Source organism: Osmerus eperlanus, chromosome 18 (genome assembly GCF_963692335.1).
Source record: "Osmerus eperlanus chromosome 18, fOsmEpe2.1, whole genome shotgun sequence".
NCBI lineage: Eukaryota > Metazoa > Chordata > Actinopteri > Osmeriformes > Osmeridae > Osmerus > Osmerus eperlanus.
Genome location: NC_085035.1, coordinates 778,131 through 799,453, shown reverse-complemented (window position 1 = coordinate 799,453; position 21,323 = coordinate 778,131). Strand labels below are relative to the sequence as shown.

The window sequence follows — 21,323 nt, the reverse complement described above, 5'->3', positions numbered from 1 at the left end:
AACATCCACAGATGAGGAGAGCTACGTGCTAACAGTAACATCCAGAGATGAGGAGAGCTACGTGCTAGCAGTAACATCCAGAGATGAGGAGAGCTACGTGCTAACAGTAACATCCACAGATGAGGAGAGCTACGTGCTAACAGTAACATCCAGAGATGAGGAGAGCTACGTGCTAGCAGTAACATCCAGAGATGAGGAGAGCTACGTGCTAACAGTAACATCCAGAGATGAGGAGAGCTACGTGCTAGCAGTAACAGCTCAGCGGCAGGGCTAACCTGCTACCTTTACATGGAATACCATCATCAGCTGCCTCCACTTGCTGTTTGCCTCTTTACCATGTGAGCACCTCGTCCAAAAAAACGAATCGAGTCAATTACAAATCCCTCAGACAAAATTACTTTGAAATACTAGAGGCTTCGCCCCAGATCAACCTTGGAAAATACGGCAATTTAAAGGTTCCACTTGGAGCAAAATGAACTGGAGTCCAATGTTGACCCAGTCCAGACAAACACCTTCTCTATCCATGCTAGCTCGTACAGGGACGGGTCACAATATCCACATGCAGACTCACGAAACGTCCACAAACACAACTCTAGAACGTCCAAGTGAACATTCCGGAGTATTTAACTGGACGGAAGACGCAAGTGAGTGACAGGAGAGCCCAAACCAGCGAAAGGGGAGCTCCTGTTTCACGGCTCAGGAGAAGTTAGTGTACCCTTTAGCCTATATCATGTCCCCTGCTGAAAGCTTGCCAGGGGCAGGGGGAGGAAAGAGAGGAAAGAGGGGGAGACAGGAGGAGGAGGGGAAGGAGGGGGAGGAGGGGGGAACAGAGGGAGGAGACAGAGGGAGGAGGAGCAGAAGATTCTAGAAGATTCCGTTGGCAGACCCTCTTCCCCATCTGGTTGGCTGACACAGACGATCATGCCCCCAGGGCTTCTGAAGAGCTGCCAGGGCGGCCTGTCTCTCTCTCATGTGTGTGTGTGTGTGTGCACACATGTGTACAAGCAGTGAGTGTGTGTGTGAGGACCCAGGAATTCAGGCCTCCCCTCAACTGGGCCACAACTCAGAGAGAGAGATAGAACAAGATAGAGAGAGAGACTGGAAGAGAGAGCGGGAGGGGGGAGAGAGAAAGTGAGACAGTGAAAGAGAGAGAGAGACAGACTAGGTCTGCATCCTGTCTCACCGCACAGGTCTGCATCCTGTCTCACCGCACAGGTCTGCATCCTGTCTCACCGCACAGGTGATGTCTTGATTAAAAGAGACGACAAGACAAGGAGACATGTTGCCCTTCAGTCGCTTTAGATTCATGCATTTCTCACTTTGCGTTTCAACCACTGAGACAAATTAATCGATCCTCCCTCCACTGCTTCCTCATTACCGTCGAATACGACCGCCGACGACCGCCGGGCCATAAAACGAAGGAGGGCATCTCATCCCAGGCTGGGGGAACTTGCGGTGCGAGGGGGGCGTTAGGGGTGTGAGGGGGGGCGTTCCCAGGGCCCGCTCCCAGCCTCAGCGCCGGCCCCAGTAATGAGACCTCCTACGGCAGGGGGGAGAGGCCCCCCTTTGAACGATCTCGTAATGACTCGGCCCAGCTCCACACAAGCTCTCCAACAGGCCTGCCCTCACGGTGGGAGAGACCATTCTGTGTCTGGTGGGGGGAGGGGGGTTGTAAACGTCGTAAAGCCAGGCATGGCGGCCTGAGGCAGGCCATAAGGGCAGGAGGCTAGGGGAAGGGTGGGGGGCAGAGGGGAAGGGGCAGAGGGGAAGGGTGGGGGGCAGAGGGGAAGGGGCAGAGGGGAAGGGTGGGGGGCAGAGGGGAAGGTAGGTATTCCTGTCCAGTCCTCTGGGAGTTGGAATGACTACTTCTCTAAAACGGCTTCCTGGTCATTATCCAGGGCCTCTCTCCAGAGGGAAATCAGAGGATTGCTTCCTGAGCAGATCAATGTAGTCCCAGGGTGAGAGCAGGGATCATTAACACCGGCACTGAGGGTCCTAGGACTGGCTAGCTGCTAACTATAATAGAGGACTGGCTAGCTGCTAACTATAATAGAGGACTGGCTAGCTGCTAACTATAATAGAGGACTGGCTAGCTGCTAGCTATACTAGACTTAAGATCTGTAATTACTGTAAACTGAATTGTAAACTGTAAGTTTATGTATCAGGAGAACTTACATGTTTGAGCTCAAACAGCACCTGTCTGGTCAACTCAATCCGCTTCTTGTTGACATGTTTGATGGCCACCAGATTACCCTGCAACAGCGACACAAACAGACATGTTTAATATCCACCAGATTACCCTGTAACAGTGACACAAACAGACCTGTTTAATATCCACCATATTACCCTGTAACAGTGACCAGTCTGTATGTGTTAGGTGAGTGAGACGATTGAATAACAGACACAAACATCCGACAGCATCTCTCTAGGAATAAAGTATTAAATAGATAAAGTGTATGAAGTGTCCAGGATGTGATGGTCTTGAGACCGGAGACAGTGGTTTGACTCATTTCAGCTACAGGTAACTTACAGGTAGATATGGAAGCTATCCTCATACAGGCATACAGTATATAGTTTGTATATTTGTAGCTATTCTTATACATATTCATATCTTGTAGCTATTTTCATTCAGGTATATATAATAGCAATTCTCATACAGATATACAGTATATGATATACTGTTCTCCAAGCAGATGTAAATGGTTGCTTTCCTCATACAGGTATATCTGGTAGCTATCCCCATACAGGTACATGGTAGCCATCCTCATATAGCAGGTATATCTGGATGTTATTCCTGGATTCTAAGACTCTCAGTCTGTCACCGTGGCGTTTGAGGCCCTCCCCCCCCCCCCCCCCCCCCCCCCCCAGGGAGCAGAGCAGAGAGACCTGAGAGACACGTGCCTGACAGGAGCTGACAGGCTGAGGCAGCGCAAGACACAAACCTCAAAGTCCCAGCTGCAATCGCAGGTGTGGAGAATTCTAGGAGGCAAGCAGAGAGGGTAATACAACAGCCTGTACGCTAATATCACAGACTGGAGTGGCTCGAATCCACACAGCTGCTTCTACAGCAGCGTTTCGACCACAGGAACTGCCCCATGGAACTAGGAACTGTCCCCCGGAACTCACTGTGTTTCCACCGCAGGAACCAGGGTCTAGATTTAGTTCCATGGAGCAAAAAGCCAGCTTGTGGGTGGGCATGAAGCACTCACAGCAGCAGAAGTATTTCAACTGATATCTCAACCTCCTTTGTTCGTGTTCCTGATGGTGTAACGACGCACCCACCGAGGTGTGGATGAGAGGCCAGCCTCGCCCCAGCCTCACAGCAGCCTCCACAGCCTCAGGAAGCAGGGAGACTGAGAGAGATTACTCTTGTCCAGACTGACCTCCAGCCATCACCCACTCCCTATCCCTCCCTCCCTCCCTCCCTCCCTCCCTCCCTCCCTCTCTCTCTCTCTCTCTCTCTCTCTCTCTCTCTCTCTCTCTCTCTTCTCTCTCTCTCTCTCTCTCTCTCTCTCTCTCTCTATCTGTCCTTCTCCCTCTCTCTCTCCTTTCTCTCTCCTCCCTCTCTCTGTTCCTCTCTCTTTCCCTGTCTACCTTTCTTACTCTCGCTCTCTCTCCATCCCTCCCGCTCTCACTCTCTCCATCTATCTCCTGTGCAATGTGTGTGGGTGGATAGTAGTGAAAGGCAGTTGAAAATGTCAGAACTCAGTCAAGACTTGCCTTAAAATAGCCTGTTTTGGCAAATAGCTGATATTTTCCATGAGCAGTTATCAAGGACCCGTAGCTGGAACCTCTCTGGAAGACAGAAAGAGAGATAGAGAGAGATAGAGAGAGATAAATAGACAGAGAAAAGGAGAGAGAATGAGAGAGAGAGGGGGAGAAAGAGAGAGGGAGGGAGAGACAGTGAGAAGGGTTAGCCATCATGTACAGTTTTCTCATCTTTACAGTTTGATAGGCTACAAGCAAATCAGCCTGACACTGGTCACCTCATTTCAATACAAACACTAAAGCAAAACGGTGGATTCATGAAAAATAAAGTGTTTTTTATAGACCGAGAGAACTTCTCCAATACATAAGACCCAGACGCCCTTTGAAATAATGTTTGTTGAAGAAAATGCCATGTTTTTAAAACAGAAACCAAGGGGGGATATGCTTCGGAACACAAAGGAAATGAATTTAGTGTGCTGCATGAAAAGTGCCAGAATGTTCCAGTGTGTTTGTAGAGAATGCATATATTGGCAACACACAGCACACTGGAAAATACCCTGGTCTGGAAAATGAGCCTGTTTTCCAGCAGTGTTACACCAGGACCAGAGAGCGGACGAGCCCTGAAGAAGGTGAGAGCATGAACACTTGCACATGTGTTTGGGGGTTTGTGTGTATGTCTGTGTGAGTGCGTGGGTGGGTGTTCATCTATGCCTGCACGTGTGTGTGTGTGCGCGTGTATGTGCAATCTATAGGAAAAGCATTAGTCCTCAGACAAGAAGCTCCCTAACCTGACCCTGGAGGACGTGAGGAAGCGTAACACACGCAGGAGCCGGGGTCAGGCGGGAGCTTATTTTAACAATCATTTAATATGTGTCTGCTACCGCAAACCCAGCCACCTTCAATAAACACTGGGAAGACTTTCGAGAATGTGTAAACTAACAAAGGACTTGGACAGTCACTCACTCTCTCTCTCTCTCTCTCTCTCTGTCTGTCTGTCTGTCTGTCTGTCTGTCTGTCTCTCTCTCTCTCTCTCTCTCTCTCTCTCTCTCTCTCTCTCTCTCTCTCTCTCTCTCTCTCTCTCTCTCTGTCTCTCTCTCTCTCTCTCTCTCTCTCTCTCTGTCTGTCTGTCTGTCTGTCTGTCTGTCTCTCTCTCTCTCTCTCTCTCTCTCTCTCTCTCTCTCTCTCTCTCTCTCTCTCTCTCTCTCTCTCTCTCTCTCTCTGTCTGTCTGTCTCTCTCTGTAATTCTCTCTTTCTCTCTCTCTGTATTTCTCTCTCTCTGTGTAATTCTCTCTCTCTCTGTATTTCTGAACAGTTTTAGCACAGTGTGTACTTCGTATCATAATGCAACTGCGCATGAAATATTCAAACGGCAATCTGGTATCCTCCAGTGTGCTGTTAAACATGGATGACGTCAGTAATAGTACCACAGACACACGCGCTGTGTTTGTCAAAGCAGCTTGGGTGTGCGAGGGTTCAGGGGAATACTGGAAGTCTTGAAGGTTTCAGCTAAATGAACATCATGAGCTGACAAAGAACCCTTCATATCTGCCAGAACAACAACGTCTTAATCACCCACTCTGGACCTCACCTTTACTACTGACAACAAGATTTAGCCTGAGAAAATCCAACCAGCACATTGAATCATGGTATGAACTGTTCTCATTTAGGAGACGCTTTTATCCAAGTCAACGTGCATTCCCAGGGGGAATTGAGCCTGCGACCTCTTGAGCTGCGGTTAAGCGCTCTAACCACTGAGCTCTACCCTCTCATAGTTTGAGATCTTGAGGGAAGTATGAATAATGTGGTGGTGTTTAGTAATCAGAGACCTGAGTGGTGGGGCCGTGTGTGTGAGGAGTGTGTGTGTGAGTGTGTGAGGGTGTACCTAAGGGAGAGGGAGGTGTGTGTATGAGGGTGTGTGTGTGACGGTGTGAGAGGTGTGTGTGAGGGTGTGTGTGTGAGACGTACCTGAGAGAGAGTGAGACGGCTGCCTGCTCTCTTGTGGTACTTGTTGGGGCTCTCAAACTGCAGGTCCTCCCATCTGATCCTCCACAACATCCCAGCCAGCTCCTTCTCCAGCTTCAGCTTCCTGGAGACACACACCAGCACACACACCAGCACACACACCAGCACACACACCAGCACACACACCAGCACACACAAGCACACACACAAGCACACACACCAGCACACACACCAGCACACACAAGCACACACACAAGCACACACAAGCACACACACAAGCACACACACAAGCACACACAAGCACACACACAAGCACACACACAAGCACACACACACCAGCACACACACCAGCACACACACCAGCACACACACCAGCACACACACCAGCACACACACACCAGCACACACACCAGCACACACACCAGCACACACACAAGCACACACACCAGCACACACACCAGCACACACACCAGCACACACACCAGCACACACACCAGCACACACACACCAGCACACACACAAGCACACACACCAGCACACACACCAGCACACACACCAGCACACACACCAGCACACACACCAGCACACACACCAGCACACACACCAGCACACACACAAGCACACACACAAGCACACACACACAAGCACACACAAGCACACACACCAGCACACACACAAGCACACACACCAGCACACACAAGCACACACACAAGCACACACACCAGCACACACACCAGCACACACAAGCACACACACAAGCACACACAAGCACACACACAAGCACACACACAAGCACACACAAGCACACACACAAGCACACACACAAGCACACACACACCAGCACACACACCAGCACACACACCAGCACACACACCAGCACACACACCAGCACACACACACCAGCACACACACCAGCACACACACCAGCACACACACAAGCACACACACCAGCACACACACCAGCACACACACCAGCACACACACCAGCACACACACCAGCACACACACACCAGCACACACACAAGCACACACACCAGCACACACACCAGCACACACACCAGCACACACACCAGCACACACACCAGCACACACACAAGCACACACACAAGCACACACACACAAGCACACACAAGCACACACACCAGCACACACACAAGCACACACACCAGCACACACACAAGCACACACAAGCACACACACCAGCACACACAAGCACACACCAGCACACACACCAGCACACACACAAGCACACACACAAGCACACACAAGCACACACACCAGCACACACACCAGCACACACACCAGCACACACACCAGCACACACCAGCACACACACCAGCACACACACCAGCACACACACAAGCACACACAAGCACACACACCAGCACACACAAGCACACACCAGCACACACACCAGCACACACACAAGCACACACACAAGCACACACAAGCACACACACCAGCACACACACCAGCACACACACAAGCACACACCAGCACACACACAAGCACACACAAGCACACACACCAGCACACACACCAGCACACACACAAGCACACACCAGCACACACACAAGCACACACCAGCACACACACCAGCACACACACACAAGCACACACACAAGCACACACCAGCACACACACAAGCACACACACCAGCACACACACCAGCACACACACACCAGCACACACACCAGCACACACCAGCACACACACCAGCACACACACACCAGCACACACACCAGCACACACCAGCACACACACCAGCACACACCAGCACACACACAAGCACACACCAGCACACACCAGCACACACACAAGCACACACCAGCACACACCAGCACACACACAAGCACACACCAGCACACACCAGCACACACACAAGCACACACCAGCACACACCAGCACACACACAAGCACACACACCAGCACACACCAGCACACACACAAGCACACACACAAGCACACACACCAGCACACACCAGCACACACACAAGCACACACACCAGCACACACACAAGCACACACACAAGCACACACAAGCACACACACCAGCACACACCAGCACACACACCAGCACACACACAAGCACACACACCAGCACACACACCAGCACACACAAGCACACACACACACACACACACAAGCACACACCAGCACACACACCAGCAGGGCTGCGTTAACAGGGTCAAACCAGCTAGACACTTTTATCAAAGCAAAGTACGGGGTTTGAACTGGGGAACGCTTGATCTGCAGTCAGTGTAGTGTGTGGATATGACTGAGTGTTGTTGCGTCAGACTAGCGTGGATGTGAGTGGGATTAGGATGTGATTGGGTCTAATTTCCTCATCAGACTGTGTACCCGGGCTGCTAAACAGGGGTGCGTTTCCTGAAAGCGTCGTAAGCCTAAGTTGATCGTAGAATCCATCGTAGGACGAATCTTAGTTTTACGGGCCGTTCCTAAAGACATCGTAGGTAAAATGTCTCTTGAAAATTCATAACTCTTGAAAGTGCATAGATTAGCCTACTCCTTACGAGCATGTTTGGGAAACGCACGTAAGAAATATCGATGGTTTCGTTTTTTGCTCGATCGTTGCTACGATCCATCGTTATCGGGAAACGCAGCCCATCGTTTATCATTTGTGGCATAATCAAACCAGATTATCCTAATGGGTTTGCTGAGAGAATCATTTTCATTTCAGAACTCTTTAACTTTATCTGCCATCTCAGTGGTCTAGCTGCCAACAGCCTTTATTTTCCCAGAAATAAGTTAAAATAAGCTGAGGTAAACATGATTGATGCACACCGCTGATCGAATGCTCGCTTCACTCTGAATCTAATGAACGTTGGCTTGATAACTGGTCGATATACACACTTTAAATAACTTGAAACATTTATGGAGTTTCTCATTTTTAGGTCACTGATGTCGGAAATGCTTTTGGAGGGAGTGTTATTTTTAAACACCAGTTAAACTGGCATTCACTCTGAGACTCAGGAGAAAAAAAACGATCTCAGAGAGTCAACACATCTGGTGTGGATCCCAGAGGATCGTGTGTTTCCTAACATTCACCGTCTCGATCCTCGAAAGAGAGAGCATGTTTTTAAAAATCCAACTTTTTTTTTCTCAAGCAGCACAGTTGAAAATGCGGAGGAGTGAGGATTTCAGAGAAGGAAAATCATTATTAGTTTGATACGTTTCAAATGAAAAAAAGAAAGCGCAGAGCCCACACATTCCAGCTTGATCTTATAGGTGTAAAACACTTCCAGATGTCTGCCGTGAATTATTGCAGCGTTTGCATATTGGTGTATTTTTACCATTCGACTAAAAGCCATCTTAGTTGGCCCCAAAATGAGCCTCGATTTTTTTCTCCTGGGCTGATTTTGCAGTCAAACTGTCAGAAAACCTTTGCAGTGTCTTAGCAGTGAGAATAAATTTAAGACCCAGATCTGGGGTGTCTTTCCCCAGGAAAAGGAAACAGCCTGGCTAGATGGACTGTAGTCTGGAGGTCACAACACAGATTTATTGTCAACCCTAATCTGTCGTGCACAGGTCGAGAACAATCCGCAGCAAAAGTCAATACTTTCTCAAATTACTTTTGAGGTTAACTATTCCTAGTATTCCTGAGTGAGAAACCAGCCATCTTCCCTTGACCCGACACAGATTTGAATCTGTCCCAGAAAAGCATTTCAACAACATGACAGGTGCTCAATCAATCAATTTTGTTAAAAAAAATATTCATATCAGATGAAAGAAAACATAGTGTTTCTGTCACATGGTGTGTTTGTAGTCAGACATGGTCTGTCTGTCAGCCAAGTGTCCATTACTTTAGAGGGCTCAGGGTCACGTGACACAAGCAGATCTGAGGAGCAGCAATATCTTGCCCACTAATTTAATAATCTAATTTAATCTAACATAATTTGCATATATAATAAATTATATATCGAAATTATACATCATATATCTATGACAATATACAATACATGATCCTGTACGTGTATGTTTAAATTTGTATTTAACATATTCAAGGAAATAATCATTTCATCTTGTTCTTAGAATAAAGCAGAACTCATGAAAAAACTATTCTAAGAAATCATGAATAATTTAAATAACTTAGTCAGTGGCTATTTAATTTTTAATAAATAAACTACATTCATGGACATGTCAGAACTGATAAGATTGGTTTGAGACTCATTCCTTCACAGAAAGGAATTTTATTTTAAATAAAGTCAAATAAAGCGCCTAATAACTAACTAACTAACCTTTAACTAACCCTGAAAAGGGGCTCCTGATCTAGGTCAACTGACTGCACGAAAACAAGAGTTATGAAACCCGAAAACCTCTCTTCTGGCATTCTCCCACATCGGCTCAGCTCCACCGGACAAATCAACTATTTGACTTGAAATCAAGTGTTTGATTTGATCTGTCTATGGTAACTAACATCAGCTAAACCCTTAGTTTGTGGACAGTTATTAAATCCCTTGGACCGCGCTAGTGTTCAAGCATGGAAATGTCACATCATTGCTGGTGAACGCTGCGACCTTTCATGGCATGCAGGAAACCCCATTAAAACAATTATTTCTCTCCTTAAAAAAGAGTATTTTCTATTTAAAGACCTTCGTTTTGAGAGCTCTGGCAGGTAGGCCAGTGTAGGTAGCGAGGGGCTCCACAGTAGGGCTATTGTTTCCTGAATCCCATATGTGGATTGGAGCAAGCAGCCACAGAGCAGTCGGTTGTGCTTGACATCACACCGCTACCACGGTTACCAGCAGCCCAGTCGCTCTTCATTAAAAAGCGACGCCGACCGTCCAAAAAGTTAAATCAATCGAGCACTGTGGGAAACGCATGAAAGCAAATGGCTTGGGAAAGGGTTACATTTGAGTGAAATGTGAAATGTGTCTAAACTCCACGGACACGACCTCTGTCTCGGTTCCTAGTCTAAACCAGACAGGCCCTTCAGAGTCGGAGACTTATAGAGAGGGTTTGTTGTGGGGAAGTAGAAAGCTATATTAATCAAGCCCAAAAACTGGCTATGCGTCGATTCTCTCAAAGCGTTGCGACGACCGAAGCCATTATGAAAATACGTTTCTGATTTAATTTGCTCAAAATCTTCTGCGGTAGCCTAAATTGCGCAGGCGAACTGTAAATTGAAATAAGCGCAGTAAGCAACAGGAGGATGTCCAATGATGGAGACCAGTAATTAACATGAAATAAGAACTTTTTGCATAATTAGAGCACCACATCATGCAAAATGTTTAACCCTCGTCACCCTGTCAGTGAAAGCGAGCCGCTGGTCGGTGACACCCAGGCTGTGTAGTCTAATCTTCTCAGAATTACATTTCGTTTCAAGACAGACAGAATGGCGAGTAGCCAACCAGTTACTTTCTTCAGGAGAAGCATATTGAAATGTTTCTGTGGTGTTTCCAGGGTGTTGTACGAAAGCAGATGTGCTTGGCTACCGTAGGCTACACACCAACAACTAATTTAGCGATCGCTGGAGGTTCAGTCAGACTGAGGTCTCGTTCTTAAATATGGCCGGAGAAGCACAACTAACAAACGTGTTAATGATAATTATGGGGTCTGACTGTAGCTACCCCCGGCCAGGTACCTGAGTTCGCCTTGGCAATGGACGTACAGCTCCAGCGCTTCTATAACCGCATCACACGCTGAGCCGTTACTCTGGCAACAACATGGAGAATTCCTTCCTGTCACCTAGTTGCGCTGCCCTATAAAACCCCTCTTTCCAAACACACCGTTTCACTCAGACTCTACGAGATGAAAGACGCTAATGTCTTTGGTTCCAGCTATGAAACAAAGGACACCCCGTTTGAGGTGAAATAACCTTGTTATAGATGAGGAAATGAAAAGCCGGTCAGGGGTTGACCTGAACCGCCTACCTGTAGATGAGAAAGCTGGAGATTCCAAAGATGATGAGGGCCAGTCCGGAGCCAACTGCCACTATCCCCAGCACTTGGAATTCTAGCAGGGAAACATAACATGCAATTGTATCAAACCATCATCAACCTGGGTCGTCTTAGTCAGCAATCAAATGCTCTAACCACTGAGCTTCTCCTACAGACCCCCGGTGTAGTTGAGATGTGGTTATTGTGCAGTGTGCAGTGTGCAGTGTGCAGTGTGCAGTGTGCAGTGTGCAGTGTGCAGTGTGCAGTGTGCAGTGTGCAGTGTGCCTGGTACATACACATTCATTCATTGATTCTGACCACCGAAACATTGTTAAAACAACAGACTTCTGACCCTCTCCTGTACTTTCCATTTGCAGCATTTGCATGATGGTTTTTGGATAAAAGGGGTCTGCTAAATGAATAAAAAGCCTTAAAATACTTAAAGAGCTAGCGTGGCGCCAGCATGGAGAGGCATGTACCATCGTTGCAGGAGGGATCGTGAGGGGTGAAGACACAGGGAGGGTTGTCCGGGGGAGGGTGTCCGCTGGGCCAGTGGATGCTCTCTACAGGAGACCACACGATCTCCTTGCTGGTGCCGTTGTAATGAGCCACGATCTGCAAACCACAGAAGAAGAGAAGCCTGTTATGATCCAACATTTCTCACCGTCATGATCTCTTATCAGTCTTTTCAGTCACTCCCCTCCGGAAGAAGGCTGCGGTCCATCAGGACCAATACCTTCCGCTGTTGGCCTCTTCAACAAGGCCAAGGGACCACACTGACTCTAATGACTTCCTGCTTAAAACACACTGCTTTTTGCACTGCATTACAAAATTGTATCTTGTACATTTGTATTTTTTGTAATATTTGTATTTTTGTATTTTTATATTGTAATTTACGGCAACTTATATTTTATTTTATTGTATATTTAATTCTATTCTAATCCAACTTAGTACTGCTAGTTTATGTACCCTTAGTATAGATAGTCCACATATTTACATTTTAGGTCCCTATATGTTTATTGTATGCACCTTCCTGCCAAAGCAAATTCCTTGTCTGTGCAAACTTTCATGGCGAATAAATCCCATTCTGATTCTGATTCTGATTATCTGCCGCTTTATCCACAGTTATTCGTAATTCAAAAAATGCCCCTTACCTATGAATTATTGAGAAAATGTTTATATTCCATTTCATTATTTATCCCAGGTGAAGAACAGAGAACTGAGAGTGAATTTTTAAATAAATGAAATTTTTATAAAGTGCATGCATTATGCCAACGAGGTCCTTTTCATCCAAATTGCTGTGATGCGAGTCGAGCAGAGAAACACAACAGACTCTCCTCTCACGGAACACGGAAGCTTAGAGTAACTAGCCAATGGGGTGTTTCAGATTCAGGAGGGGGGGTGAAACACGACCCCCCCTCATGCTCCTCAAGCAGGTGAACAGACGCGGCTGCCGCCCCATCAGAGGTACACTTGGCCGATGTTCGCCCGCACCCGGGTTCAAACCCGCCACCTCCGACTCCTCAAGCACGACCACTGCCAGCTTCGCCAATAAAAAGCTAGAGATTCGCTGGCGCGGGTGGCCTGTATGCATACCTGAGGAGTGAGATTAACCCATCTATCCTGGCTACACTGGTCGACACATTGGCTGCTTTGTCCAAACGAGAGGAAGGGCGGTCCCATTGAGATGTCATTAAACTGTGTTTCTGTTTTGATTTTGGGAGTCGAACTAGTCAAACGAATGAATCAGTTCAGGAGTCGGAACCACTGGAGCTCATCCAGTCACTGCTGTCCAGGTCGACTGATTTAGGATGAATTATTTAGTTTGACTCTGGACTATAAATGACTGGTCTATATATGTAGTTACATTTGACTGTGAGAAAAATCGGAGGTTTCACACATCTTTTCATGACAAAGTCACAGCCCCTGGGCCATCTCCTTGGTGGAGACGGAACATGGAACATTTGTTTTTGATTACATCAATGCACATAGACAAACAAAGCATTGATTTGCAGTGTAGGGAGTGTGTGGCTGAGCGGTGAGAGAATCAGGCTAGTAATCCGAAGGTTGCCAGTTCGATTCCCGGTCATGCCAACTGACGTTGTGTCCTTGGGCAAGGCACTTCACCCTACTTGCCTCGGGGGAATGTTCCTGTACTTACTGTAAGTCGCTCTGGATAAGAGTGTCTGCTAAATGACTAAATGTAAATGATTTCTACCATGCATATACCTCCGTCTGTAGCGATCGAATTTCGAGAGAAATTCTGGTGACAGTAATTACAGGAATGGGAGCATATGGAGTGAATTAGACGGCTCCACAGAAAGCAGTTTCTTTATTATTGTTATTCATTTCCCCTGTGTGTACTCTTCAAATTCCAAATTTATCATGAAACTGTTCATTAATCATAAATAATACCTTTTGACTACAAACTTTTGCTTCTTCGGATTTGAAATATTCAGTACATAAAAATAGAGGGAAGCCCTTTGAGCACATCTACAGGATCCTCTGCTTGGTCAGCAAAACGTAGAAAAGCAGAAAATATACAAACTGGTAATTTTTTTACGTGAATATTCAAGCTGCTAAAAATGGAAAAACAATAACTCAGAGCTTCAGTGTTGAACAGAACGTTTACACGCTTACTGTGGGCTTGAAACCGCCAATAACGACACCATATCTCCAGCTTCTAACAGGAACAAATAATGCAGGTTCACTAGCTGGGCTGGATATTAGCACACCACAATAACAGACTATCAGCAACGACAACCCCACAGTTAGTTTAGGGCCTCAGCGTTCCTAATGAGCACAGCTTATCCAGACAGTATCAAATAATTGGGCTTTGCAGCACTTACGTAAATGAGTAACAAATGTATTTAGTAACATTCATAAACTGCTGGTTGCTGCGCGGCAGCAACAGTGATCAGGGTTTATGATGAGACTATGGTGAACAAACTCAACTCCTAAACTAAACAGCAAGCTTACTTTTGTCTGCGGGCATTATTGGCACAGAAACAGCAGCGTTTCCTCTGAACGTGTATTTGCTGTACATGTGTATTCCGTGCTGATGGGTCAGTTACGGTTTGTGACTATGAGATGCATACCTGTGGTTTTTAAGAGAGGCTATGAGGGGTCGGCCTGATTGGTCACGCACCCCGTACTCTCCTGTGTCCTGATTGGTCACTCACCCCGTACTCTCCTGTGTCCTGATTGGTCATCGTCCACAGATTGAAGTCAGTGTTCCTGGCGTTGTTTTTGTCTGTGGTCACAAGTCCCGTCACCCCTAAACCAGAGACGGAGGTTAGATTTACAGTTAGGGTCAGATAGTGATGCACACCCCCTAAACACCAACAGGACCATTTCACTCTAAATCAGTCCCCGCCCTCCCCCCCCCCCCCCCCCCCCACCCACAAAAGAAATATGATGACAATTGTCTGCATCGATCAACACAGACTAAATACAGGAAATGCCCCATGCCCACATCTACAGTAGTAACCGGGTACTGGAAGCCCCCTGCTTCCTCACCCCAGAACTTGAGCCTCTGCATCCTCTGGGTGATGGCGATGCCGTCGCTCTGGGAGCCGCCCTCAGCCAGGACCTCCTCCAACGCCTTGGCGTACATGATGAACCCATCGTAGAAGCAACCGGAGATGAAGTCCATCTGAGGGGGGAGGGGAGGGGAGGGGAGGGGAGGGGAGGGGAGGGGAGGGGAGGGGAGGGGAGGGGAGGGGAGGAGAGGAGAGGGGAGGGGAGGGGAGGGGGGAGGGGAGGGGAGGGGAGGAGAGGGCAGGGTGTTAACTTGGCTCAGAACACACCAATCTCTGACTGAATGAAAGAAAGTCAATCATCGCGCCTAAATCACAGCGATATCAGATCCTCCAGGTTTCACAACACATGTTCTTATCTACTTGGAACAACAATGTGCTTTTCCTGAATCTGGAACGCAATCAAAGGTGTGATATCCTTTCAGACAAACAAACACAGTTTGCCGGTTCCAACGCAGCGCAGTGGCACGGTTTCAAAGGCCTCACCAGCGAAGGCTCCATATTCACATCAAAGTCTCTCTGGGCTCGTTTGTGCAGCTCCGTCTGGAAGGTCTTGTACTCTGGGACGTCAGGCTCGCGGTACGTCACCACGAACACAGACTGGGGACAGAAACACGGACAGGAGGATGAGAATCAGGTCGTTCACCTGAGGGGTGCGCATACCGTGTAGGCTGAGGCCTTACCGCAAGGTTTGACTCTAGCCTTGGCCCTGCTGCATGTCCTCCCCTCTCTCTCTCTCTCTCTCTCTCTCTCTCTCTTTCTCTCTCTCTCCCTGCCTTTCCTGTCACACTTTGCTTACAAACGGTCCGATAAAGCATAAATAATTAACAATTATGAGAATCCAGAAACATGTGGGTGGATTACACAGAGCATCATGAGAAAGCCCTGTATTAAAATCTTCAACTTCTTTATGATTTGTTTCTGGGGTAAAAAACGTTAGACGCTGCAGTAATTCCTCAGCCTACATGGTTCACGCATTTATCTGGGGAGCTACTTGGACGCCCCACTGAAATCTATTTTGATTCTAGTGCATACAGCCAAATGAGAACCCAAACGTAATTTTCTGTGAAACCCTGTAAGGTTGACAATTACTTTGCTGTAACACAAAATCTAAATCATTTAAATCAAAAACTTGTCGGAGAGGAGAATTTTTTTGCTGTCGTTTTCTGTATAAAAAAACAACTTATAGCAGCTTTCATCCACAGTGATGCACAGGACGGGATTCGAACCTTGAAGACCTTAATGGGATCGGCCCACTGCGGGTCCTTGTTCTGCCAGGGCTTCAGCTCCGCCAGGCTCTCAGCGAACACGTCCAGGTAGAAGATGGCGTAGTTCTCGGGGTCGGGGATTTCCTTCTGAACCAGCTTCATGATGCTCAGGAACGTGTCCAGAGGACCACATAAATACACGACTGCAAAACAACAAGGTCACAGCTTCAAGATAATAACTATGTTTTTGTTCGGCTGATGGTTTCAACCAAAGTGACAGAGACTGGGGGGAACTTGAACCTGTGACCTCTAAACCTACAGTCAAATGCTCTAACCACCGACTACCGATGGCTACACCATCCACCCCACTGAATATCAGGTTTGAATGTTGGACTTCACACACCTAAAGACCTGTGCGCGTTAGGAGAACTTCAGGGATGTGCTCAGTTTCGGGCCATAAACAAGCTCACGTAGTAATCACACGAACATTAGGCCTCCCTTCTACGTCGTAACTCCACTGTGTTTTAATGAGGCCTGTATGGCAGCGCTACTTCCTGTCGCTACATCTGCTACTTCCTGTCGTTACATCTGTTACTTCCTGTTGCTGAATCCGTCAGAGAGATGGCAGCCAGAGGCCAGCCAGTCCTCCCAGCTAACAGACAGTTCTTGAAGAGTCAGAGCAGGCTGGACACAGACCGGCACTCTCGTCTGTTCCAGATAGCCTTGCTGCCTCCTGGACGGAGCCCAAAACAAACGCAAAAAAAGACACACTACTAAAGTTCACGCTAAATCCTCCCCTGCATTGTAGGCATCTACTGAGTCTGGGGCGAATACGACGCACGTCAAAATGGTTTTGTACATTTTGTTTTTACTTAAAGGCAGTCTTTCGAGGACGTAAACTACCCGCCTCCCGACTCGGCAACAAAGCAGCACTTTCTCCCCTGTGACTCATACTAACATTTACCTAACGCGCTGACGAAGTGACGGAAAAACTCTGTGGATTGCACTCCTAAATAATACGTATGACTGGAATCTGAATAAACTTTGCTATTTTCAGCCTAATGGTTGAGATTAGCCAGACGTCGTCATGTCTGTGTCTGTTTTATGGTTGAGGTTGCTCACACACTTACTGCATCGTTTGTTATAAAGGGGATTATCACCTATACTGTTGTGGTTTTACATTCTAATCCATTAGAGACGCTTCTAATGACTCGCAAAAGAACCCTTCCTAGTACATCTTGCATGAAGAATCTACTAATGTTTCTGCAGTAAGTCATGTGTCAGGTGACTGAGCGGTTAGGGAATCAGGCTAGTAATCTGAAGGTTGCCAGTTTGATTCCCGGCCGTGCTAAATGACGCTGTGTCCTTGGGCAAGGCACTTCACCCTACTTGTCTGTACTTACTGTAAGTCGCTCTGGATAAGAGCGTCTGCTAAATGACTAAATGTAAATGTAAACAATCATCCACAAACACAACGTCCCTTCAGGACTCAACTGACTCCGTCATACCAGGAGGAAACCCTCTGACCTCCGACCTCCTCTCTTCTTCTATGGTAGTCGTGCCAGGGGGAATCACACAGGAAAGCCACCTTCTGTAATGATGGTTGTAGCAGCTGTACCTTAAACACTGTGTTCCCGGTCTGGAACAAACACACACACATGCTGGTCTACGACAGACACAGCTTGATGAGTCCCTGATATCCAACCACTTGACACTGCTCTCCTCACTAAGCATTGAGACAAGAATCTTTTTAAAACATAATTGTATTCATACTGTGAGACAGGTACTAGACACTTTAGCTGTGTATTAGTCATTCCTGCCCTGAGGAGTCTATCGTATTATTAAATAACCTACAATATTATGCTCTAACACCATCTGGGCTTGATTCACTGTGTTTTACAAATGTAAACAATTTCTTCAGCTCTGGTGGATTCAACTGTAGCTATAGACCCCCTGAGGAAGAGAGCTTCGGAGCGGAAAGGTTTTACAATCTACAATTGGAGGGGTTCTAGTTCTGGAAGTAAAGAGGTTCTAGAATCAGAGCACTTAGGTGATACAATCACAGGATCAGAGTGGAACTCATAGCCAGAACTCCATGTCTGGACAAGCCCAGACTAAACTATCATCTTCCATCCCAAGCCTGGACAAGTCCACACTAAACTACCACTGCTTGGAGGTTTGTCAGAGAGGTTTGGCAGAATGCAATAGGCTTTTTTCCTTGATGTCCTCTAATCATCCATTAAGTAGCGTGTTTATTGCACTGTTGGTTAATCTCACTGCTGGAAACAGAGTTGAGAGCTTTAAAAATGGATTACACTGATGTTTGAGTTAGCAGTTAAATACTTGATACATCACACAGGTATTGTCTCTTGTTAGAGGTCTCCTTTAAAACGCAGTTTATACACCATGGCAAGAAGATTGTCAACTTCTAATCTAATTCAACGACAGTAAATGTGCCGTTTCCATCCTGAGGGGTAAGGATGACAACTCTTTAGGTTTATGTCACACGTATTTCATATTTTAATTCTGAAGAAGAGCGTCCTACATCCGTGCCGAGCCTGGCGCTGACGCCAGACAGGCCAAGAGCAACAGGGAGACGTGCGGTTTGGATCCCTGAGAGAGCGCGAGGCCAACACAGGTCTACAGAGAGGAGCTCGGTTAACTTCTGAACACCAACTGTTCTTCTGATGGCCGTTGAAACGGCCATTTCAGCGATTCGATTTAAGTGTGTGAATGGTTTTGTGATTTTTTATCATAGGATGATATAAGCTACTGACTCATTCTGTATCAATGGCTGATTCATGTATTCAGTTAGATAAAGATATCTGTTGAGAGTGTTGAGAGATAGGTTTGGTAAACTTAATGTTCATTTTCTCAAATGTTCTCAAAGAGGGTCTGATCCGCTAGACATCTTGACAACAGACGCACACACGCAGGCAGTAAGACGATGCTTAGAAAATAATATATGAAACACACATGCGCATCACAGTCAACAATGTCTTTGTTGTTACGTTTCTATTATATTCTTTATCAGTTTTGTAAAAAAGAATGTAAAGAATAGCTAAAGACATTTAGGCCTAATGGTCTTAATCTAAAACGCAGAAGATGTGATTGTTTATTTGTGATCATAATAGGCAATATGCAATCCGGTTAGTTATTTGCTAATAATTATTTATATATATATATATATGTATCAAAACTGCAGTATGCTCTTTCATAAGCTCATGATAATCATAGTGATTGACAGCCCACTGCAGCTCCATGGCAACATGCGTTCATATCTGTGGCGACACTCACTTCTTCCGCTGTCTTTCATGAAAGTAATTATCTCTTTATAATCGAATGTAGGTGGGTCTTGATACGGCAACGCTTCCACTGTGATATTTTCAGCCTTTAAATTCACATAAATTCCTTCGGAAAGGAAGTAATATGGTCGGTGGTCTTGTTTTAAGTCGTAGTATGTTAGTATTGCGCGACTGGTCCAATTAAAGTGCGCGTGAAGAGCGTTGGCAAAGTCTCCCAGTTTTGTTGTCGATGGTCCCGTGCGCACAATAGTTTTGAATTCCTCTCCCATATCAAATCCCCAGGCTGGTCCCCCCGCAGTTATCAATGGCAGTTTCCAATGAGACGCAAATCTTCCAACGGAGGCAACGGAGTATACACACCCGGGTCCAAAGAAAGCGTCTGGGTTATTATAAAGTTTGGTATCCACCGCAATTATCTGTGCCTTGTTCTCTGCGCACATACCGGTTTGATCCTCCGTGCTGAAATTCAAGATGTTAAAATGATGACCGATAAGAAGCCCGTGCTTCTTATGAAGATTTTCGTGAGCCATAAGGATTGCAGGGAATGCTCGCGCCAAAGCCCACGGATACTTGTGGTAATTTTCGGGAAGCATCACCGCAACTGTGATATTCGTGCCCGTACTTGGTCGACATCGGGATATAAGGGAGTAAAACACTACCACAAAGAAGCAGTATCCAAGTTCCGTTTTATATCCCATTGCTGAAATCCGCAGTTCAGAAGGAATCCAGGAAAAGGAACAGTTGCGCGAGTTCACCTGGAGACTGAGCGTGGCAAGACGCACGAGCCTGAAACCGAACCATACGTTTTTTGGGGTTGGTAGGATTTAAGCTTTCAGAAACCCCAAGTTATCCAACTCTAATTAAATATCAAAGTTAGGCCAGTTGTGTCAGGTGTCCTGTACTGCGTGTGCCTGTTTCTAGTCCCCATCAGTGTTTTTACGGGCTCGAATACTTCGCGTGCTGATGATCCCGGAGTCTCCAGTCCGAGAGTGCTAACATCCCTCCAGATGACTGGAACTTAAATCTCTGGAACCTTCAGTACAACCCCCACGCGTCATCCTACACAACCTCATACACGGGCGCGAGGCGCCCCCTGTCTTCGGTGTACAAACAGCAGCCGGACCTTTTGACCGCAACAGTGTGCGCTTCGTATTTGTACCCGGCCGGAAACACCCGAAGTGTGCCGAAGTGTGAAGATCAGGAATAGTGTCATGCACGTGGTGCAAGTGTGAATTTTGAAAACACAGAGCATTGACTATCAAAATTAAATAATTCAACAGTCAAGGTCTGAAGTTAGGAACTCAAACAGTTTATTGAGAGTAAACAAAAAAACGCTATAGCACAAAATAATCAACATGTGATGAATGACTGATTTGCCATTTACCGCCAGTGCCTCTCTCACAATCAACCGCTAGAGGTCAGCAGTGAGTCGCTTTGTAACACGAGGCCATCGGTAGATGATATACAGTACATTCATATAATGTTGTGGAGTCAATCATATACTACAATCCCCACTACAAGACCGTGTAAGCATGAACATCTGAACGGACAGATCTTCAGGTTATGAGAAGGTAGACTGAATTCTGAATTCTGTTTGTTTCTGTTGCCGCTTTCAACCATGTTCCCGGCAAATAAGTTCAGCTTTGAACATTTGGCCTTTCAGAGTGAACATCCAATGTTTCATTCTCTTCTCTCCCCTCC

The 21,323-nt window shown here is 46.7% G+C and overlaps 1 protein-coding gene across 1 annotated transcript in view; it reads right to left on the bottom strand.

Moving 5' to 3' along the window:
- Nucleotides 1-20,621, bottom strand: part of npr2 (natriuretic peptide receptor 2) — a 34,246-nt gene extending 13,625 nt beyond the window's left edge. Inside the window, exons 1-10 of the mRNA XM_062483841.1 lie at nt 19,615-20,621; nt 16,339-16,520; nt 15,596-15,709; nt 15,090-15,225; nt 14,753-14,847; nt 12,050-12,185; nt 11,565-11,646; nt 5,674-5,794; nt 3,721-3,795; nt 2,176-2,253 (exon numbers count right to left, since the gene is read on the bottom strand). Coding sequence (XP_062339825.1) covers nt 2,176-2,253; nt 3,721-3,795; nt 5,674-5,794; nt 11,565-11,646; nt 12,050-12,185; nt 14,753-14,847; nt 15,090-15,225; nt 15,596-15,709; nt 16,339-16,520; nt 19,615-20,320 — 1,725 coding nt within the window. The 5' untranslated portion in view covers nt 20,321-20,621. The remainder of the gene's footprint in view (nt 1-2,175; nt 2,254-3,720; nt 3,796-5,673; nt 5,795-11,564; nt 11,647-12,049; nt 12,186-14,752; nt 14,848-15,089; nt 15,226-15,595; nt 15,710-16,338; nt 16,521-19,614) is intronic.
- Between the last annotated feature and the right edge of the window lie 702 nt (nt 20,622-21,323).